The sequence below is a fragment of the Triticum dicoccoides genome, chromosome 5A (genome assembly GCF_002162155.2).
Source record: "Triticum dicoccoides isolate Atlit2015 ecotype Zavitan chromosome 5A, WEW_v2.0, whole genome shotgun sequence".
Taxonomy (NCBI): Eukaryota; Viridiplantae; Streptophyta; class Magnoliopsida; order Poales; family Poaceae; genus Triticum; species Triticum dicoccoides.
In genome coordinates, this window is record NC_041388.1 from 692,141,808 (window position 1) to 692,148,960 (window position 7,153).

Sequence of the window (7,153 nt, forward strand, 5' to 3'; positions counted from 1 at the left end):
TTATTTAAAAAACAATTATTGTAAGGTGCAGAGGTAGCTATTTCATCAGAGATCCACCAAGATTTTTGCATTATTAATCCCGTAGCTACGAATGGTGATGCCCGACGTTTTGACCGCATATTGAAACTGGCATAAAAAATTCAAAACAGATTTAGAAAAATGCAAAAATCTTCACATTGTATCATTACATGTGACATATATTCCGAGAAAATTAACAAATATCTTTTAAAAAATGTTCTGAGAGATGAGCTATCATGTATGAAGATTCATGTCTAACAAAAAAAAATAACCAATGTTATGGTCACATTCAAAGCATAGTTTGTTCAAATGATCTCATATTTTGCAGAAGTGTGCATCATGGAATGACAAACAATATTGCCAAAGTGAGTTTTCATTTTCTTTGCACAATTTTTTTTTCATTTTCTAAGTGCCAAAAATGAGTTTTTTTTAAGAACCTCACAAATACTTGTTGCAAACTTGGACCACTACATTTTTAAAAAACATTAGACCACATATTATGTACAATTGACCAAATGGATGCATGTCAAAAGGTTTCCATCCACCTCTCATCTAAAAGACAAATTTTCGCTGATTCAGTAATAACTAGATCGAATTTGAACTACAGGTGCTTTATAGTTTGCTTTTTATTTTTTCAAAAAATATTTTTAGATACACAAATAGCTATTTCATCAGTGCCACCAAGATTTTCTCATTATTAAGCCCCTCGCTATGAACGGCCAGGCCTGAGATTTTGACCATATTTTGAAACAAGCATAAAAAAATGGAAAACCTCCAAGGGCAACGACCTTGGCAACAAGGGAAGGGCCGGCGGCCACGGACGGAAAATCATTATGGACGAAGGGGACGCGAGCAGCGATGGATGAGTCCTAGACAGGATCTTGAAGATTCGTCAATAGCGGCCGAGCATTGAAAGTAGGAAGATGTCACGACTTACGTGTCAACGCACGATAAGCTAATTACTATCCAAACAAAGAATTATACAGCCGTGATTATTACTCTCCTAACCCAAGCATAATTTTGCATAAACTAGTAATCGATAATACTGTAAAACGGGTTTTTGCCAAAAAAACAGCTAAAAACTGATTTTCTATATTCTCGTGGCCAACACTCCGTATCCAAACTAGAGTGCCCAGTTGAATTGCCCTAGTGATAAACTCACATGATTGGTCAACACCCAATAATACAAAAATTATAATTACTACCGGCCTACTAACTAACACGCAATAATTAAACAGATGTCAAGCCCGGCTGGTCGGTCTAAGATGGATGGCTAAAGAAAAAGAACTGCATCTCAGGCCCGATTGAACTCCCAACAGATCACCGGAGTCAGTCACACACAACTTTGCTAGAGTCCTCCTTGGGATCACTGCCCATCGCTCGAGGAGCAATCGTCGCGCAATCTATTAGTTATCACCCTTGGAGTTCGCCTCTTCTTCTCAGTCATGTCGCGTGGCTCAGAGCTAGAATGCACGGATCCCTTGGCTGCTGCAGGCGGCGAATCAACTGCTGGCATCGGCTCCATCCCTTCGGAAAGGTTAGCAGAGGTTGGCGCTGGCATCGACTCCGTCCCCTCGGAAAGGTCAGGCGCTGGCACTTGCGCGGGTGCAGGTGCAGGTGCAGGTGCAGGCCGTGTTGCTAGGTGAGGAAGACCAAAGTAATGCCTCACGGCTGGCCTCCGAATAGCTGAGACAAGAAATCATAAGGTAAGGCCAGGTTTAATACTACACATTAGGAAATGCGAAAGGAGATGAACACAAGGCCTGAACACTGCAGTGCTAACGAGTTACCAAATCCATACACAAAAGTAAACGCACTCCATGGCACCCACCAAAAGAAATGCGCCTGCACAACAAAAGAAACTGTTTATGGTGGTGCAAAAAGCATAGCTGTTGCTCTGCTAATGTTATAGTAGTATGCAGGCAATATGCAGGCTATATTTGGATGCACAAGTCAAGCAGGAAGGATAACTGGTGGACTTTCCAAGTTATGGGGCAGACCATGGCGAGAATTTCAGAAGCCATCTAGGACAACCCGAAAAATGGTCACTTAACATTCTTTTTAAACAACCCCCAAATTCCCAGTATGTCTGAATTCCATATACATGGTAGTTAGATTTATACCTTGCAGACAATCATTGATAGCGGTATAATCAGAAAAGCCAGTGCTCTATTCAAGTTCTTCCCCACCTGCTGCACAATAATAGGTTGTCGCTGGATGCGCGCCTTCACATTGAGCTGGGAAGAAAGATTTAATTTCTCAACTATGCATAACAGACAAGACATCTTTAGTTCTTTGGACAAGATACACACCTCGTCCGCAGCAACTGTCATTGATGTCAACACCGGCAGGATGTAAAGCTCATCTGGAGTTGTCAAATCAGTAAACCAATATGCTCCACCTCCTTCCAAAGAAGGGACTTCCTCTATCATGTTCCGTATCTACAGTTGACAGAGTGAACATAAGGCGAGAAACATTAAAAAAGAATATTTTACTGCTAGACGAGAGTTTAATAACTAGATGCAATTGTAGATAGAAACTTTGAATTATGAGCAAGTTGGTGTGAACTTACAGCACAGCAAAAGCTTAAAATTATAGACCCCTGGAGGAATGTATGGTTAAAGGGTGTCAATCGACTAACACCATGCCTGAAGAAAGAAAATTAGGAATTAAAACAATGAATTTATTGCCTACAAGACTAGAAAAAAAATGTAAAATGGCTGCATACAAAGTCAAAATATGCAAGACATGTAAATACTGAAAAAACATGATATGAGCAGAAAAAAGGCACTTCAGAGACCACGGATGACAATAAGAATGATCTGATAGCCAATAAAGTAATTTAAAACCCTAGAACTACTATAGAGCCCAAGTCATTTAAAGGAACAGTCCTGTGTTTGAAGAACCAGAGAGTTAAACATAAAATGATTCATTGCTAAGAATGCACAGCGGTAGGAAAAATCATCTTAGATTTCAACACGGGAAAATAAGTGAACCAATTGGTGGTTGCATACTTTTTTAATAGCTCGCGCAATTTCTTCCTCCTCTCATGCCTCGATTGTGGGTCCCTTGACTGCAGGAAATAAGTATGAAGGGTTATATCATTAATTAGGAGTGTGGAATACTATAATGTAATTTAGGTTACCTTGCTTTATTTACGAACACCGTACCATGGTCTACATAACAGTTAACTCTGATTAACTTGAATAAGCAGATTGGTAAGTGATTGCAATGTCTTTATAATATATCTAGTTACTAAATATGCTACTAGAAGAACTGATCATCTTAGCAATGGTATTTCTCTATGCATCACAATCAGTAAGTATGATTTAGTAAATGGGAGGCAACAAATGCAAAGCATAATGACATCTTCAAAAAAATGTTATATGTGTAGCTTTGCACATAACAAACAATAGTAAATGTATGCTTGCAGATATTTTCTGTTAATACAACCATGGTATCTAGAACTAACATGCTCTCAAGAAGTTATAATACAAAATGCAGCCCGAACCAAAGAGCTAAATCTACTTACATCTCCTTCCTTATTGATTGCTATGATTTCTGGCTTCAATGCCTGTATAGAATAAGAGTTTCAAAGAAGTAAATTAAACTAATTCTTGTAGTCATTCTAAGAAGACATATAATGTGGATAGATTTAAACGAACAATGAACATATAACAAAAGAAATAAGTGCCATATAACTTATTCCAGGCCTCACAGAAATTTAAGTAGCACAGGATAGTTTCAAAGAACTTACTGGGCATCAACAAAAATTTATCGAAGTGTTCTTTTCGTTTCGATCACTTTATCTACAAACCTATAGTGACAGTATGGTAATCGAGATGTGATGATTGATATCAACGTAGTTGAACAGGTTAAGTGAAAAATGTAAAGCCAATTATTGGGTCCCGTTTAATCAAGTATGGACGAGGCACTTGGATCATCACTCTAACCATTGACACGACAACAAAGGTGTCACTGCAACTTTGTAAAAAATTCATGTGTCTATCTATACTATTCATCAATCCAGTTATGACATCGGATGATTTAATTCCTCCTTCGCAGAAAAAGAAAGAAAGATGATTTCAGGTTAAAGAATTGGATGCTACTGGACCTATTTGAGACGCATAAGACAACTCAAAAGCAATTTACGTGTTAGCTCAGAGTAGAATGTAATGGCAATGTAGCCATCAAATCCCTTCAGCCCACTTGACTTTGCATAATCCCCATCAGCATGCTTGAAATACAGAAGGGCCAAAACACAGGCACTTATCCACATCAGCAGGGATGACCAACAGAACTACTCTCCATCCATTCACTATTATAAGATGTTCTAACTTTTTTCTAAATCAGATGTATGTGAGTGAATTCCACTTTTTACCCCATATTTATATATTTGTGACACTAATTACCCCTTCGAGTGAAAATTCGTCTAGAATACCCCTTTTGAAATCTTTGGACCCTTGTTTTTTGATGCGTGTCCATCAGGTAAGGTGTGAGGTGACGCCCTGTATCCAAAAACATGTGGACGGCCACAAGGAGTGGAACAGATAGACAAGAAAAGCTTGGACAAGATCGCCAATGATGCCCTCCGATCCTTACAGTTTTTTTTACAAATCAATGACGCAACATGCCGATCCTATCGACCATAAACAGACAAAATGTAAAACTGGGGTAAAACCGTGTTAAAAGTCTCCAAAATCTGACATTTCGATAAAAGTTCTGCTAAATAGGGTAATATGTGTCACAAATGTACAACTACAAGGTAAAAAATGGAATTCACTCGATGTATGTAGACATGTTTTAGTGTTTTTGTTCACTCATTTCAGTCCGCATGTATAGTACGTATATATTGAAAATAATCAAAACGTCTGATAATAGTGAACGGAGGAAGTATTTACAGTCAGTAGTGTGTTGTACCTCTATCTATCAATCCAGTCAGGTTTTAAAAACTTTGCGGCTCTTCATAAAATGCACCGCCAAAAAACACAAGGCATGATGATATATAGGAAGAAACGATCGAAGTTGCTGAAATGAGAGTTGATTACAGAAAGCCTGTTCTGGGCCTTGATCTGGCGCACCCGCAGCGGGATGGTTGCCGTCCGGACCAACAACATCGTCAGCGCAATGGAAGCCCACCTGCGCATGACCCACGACGCAGCAAAACTTATTTACAGCTCAGTTGATCAAAACTGGAACCCCCAGGGTCCACGGTGATGAACTTACCAGTTGAGCCCGGTGATTGAGTGGACGGCGTAGATGAGGTGCTGCACGGCGGCGACCGGGAGGAACGAGTCGGCCGCGGCGGCGGCCACCTCCTCCGACGAAAATGCGGGCACGACCGAGGACGCGGCGTCGGAGATGAGGCGCGCGACGGCGTCGATCACGCCATCCGGGGGCGGGGAGGCGGTGGAGAAGTTACGGCGGGCGCCGAAGGGGAGGGGGAGGGGGAGGCTTTCGGACCTCGAGCGTCGGCGGAGGCCGCCGGAGGGAAATGGCGGGGGTCGCTGGGTAGGGTTTGGCGGACCGGAGCTGGAGGAGGACGAGGGGTCTTGGCTTTGGCGACAGTCGTGCTGGGAGGGGACGAGGTGGGAGAGGGAGGGGTGGGGACGGCGGGTGAGGTGGCGGGAGAGGCTGCTGGCCAGGCTCCTCCGCGCGGCGGAGAATGCCATGGCGGCAGCGGCGGCGGCGAGATGGTGCGGGGATCGGGGGGGCAAGAGGGGGTTAACGGCGGGAGCGACATTTCCTCTCCCCTGTACGCCACGGACATATGGCCCCCTGCGGCTTACATGAAAATCTAACTTCCAATGACAACAGGATCAACACGTTTTGCGAAATCACTAGTTGAGGCAAAAATCACTCCAACTTTTCAGGGTGCGACAAGTGGCGCACATGAAAAACGTCACTTGTCGCAATCAGAGAGTTTTTTTTCGTAGATCCATTTATTCAAAACATTTTATCTCTTAAACCGTGCGTCCGATCTCAAACTGCTTTCATCGTTGAAATTCTTCGCGTCAAGATCTTCAAAACTTTTGACGATTTTTTTTCATGAAAAAAAACGGCTGAGAAAAACCGGACAAAAAAACCAACCCGGGAGCACGGGTTTTTCCCTTTCCGAAAGAGGCACGCCCGTGCCTCTCACGAAATCACAACGGTGCCTCTCGCCGGAGCAAAATCGTGACTCTCGTGGAAGGGAAAAAAAAGAAAACACATTTTTTTTCGTTTCCGAGGAGGCATGGCCATGACTCCCGCGAAAGCACACCCGCCTCTCGCAAAAGCAAAACCGTGACTCTCGCGAAAGAAAAAAATCACGCGGTCGTGACTCTCGCGAAAGCACAACCGTGCCTCTCGCGGAAGCAAAACCGTGACTCTTGCGAAAGCAAAAAAAACAAAAAACGAGTTTTTTTTTCTATTTTCGAGAGGCACTTAAACACGTTTTTTTTTCATTTCCGAGAGGCACGGCCGTGACTCTCGCGAAGGAAAGCTGTGACAAAAGGAAAAAAATAAAACGCGTTTTTTCGCGCAATTTTTTTTCGAAATTTTATTTTGGTCCAGAAGCTAAGGAAGACCGATGGAAAACCAAAACGTCGAAAAAACCTCAAAAAACTGTTTAAATAGCCGAAAACGCGTGCGGAAGAATAAAAAAATAAAATCCGGAAGGAGCGCCCAGAGCGCGAGCGTGACGAATGGCTGAGAGCGCGCCAAGTGGCGCTGATCGTTGCGAGGCTTCCGAAAAAGCACTCGTTACCTAGTGGCTCCCCACGTTTTCCCCTATAAAAAGGGATCAACACTATTTTTCCTCTAGACTTTCAAAATGTTTGGCATCCGTGCACTAACCCACCCGCAAATATTCGGATTAGGCTGTCCATACACTTTAGGCCATCTAACGCGGTGCAAATTGATATGTTTGAAATTCCACAAACCAAAAGCAAAGCTAAGAAGATTCACAAGCATTGGCAAGGGCGGAGGTTTGTAGAGACCAACCTAGCAGCGGTGGAGCTAGAAAAACTTGAGTAGGAGGGTCAATTGATGTTAAAACATATTTGGGAGGGCCAAATATTAAAAAAAGATGAGTTTTAGCAGCAAATAACCACTAATATGTATTGTTTATAAGTAAATTAGTAGCAAATAGTGA

General features: G+C 42.3%; 1 protein-coding gene across 1 annotated transcript; it reads right to left on the minus strand.

Moving 5' to 3' along the window:
* Positions 1 to 1,133: 1,133 nt before the first annotated feature.
* Positions 1,134 to 5,146, minus strand: LOC119298472 (mitochondrial inner membrane protein OXA1-like). The gene is made up of 8 exons (XM_037575864.1): positions 5,067 to 5,146; positions 3,551 to 3,592; positions 3,033 to 3,091; positions 2,591 to 2,666; positions 2,331 to 2,459; positions 2,142 to 2,255; positions 1,809 to 1,863; positions 1,134 to 1,704 (listed from the first exon to the last, which is right to left on the minus strand). The coding sequence occupies exons 1-8, from the start codon at positions 5,133 to 5,135 to the stop codon at positions 1,385 to 1,387; spliced, it is 864 nt and encodes a 287-aa protein (XP_037431761.1). The 5' UTR covers positions 5,136 to 5,146; the 3' UTR covers positions 1,134 to 1,384.
* Positions 5,147 to 7,153: the final 2,007 nt, after the last annotated feature.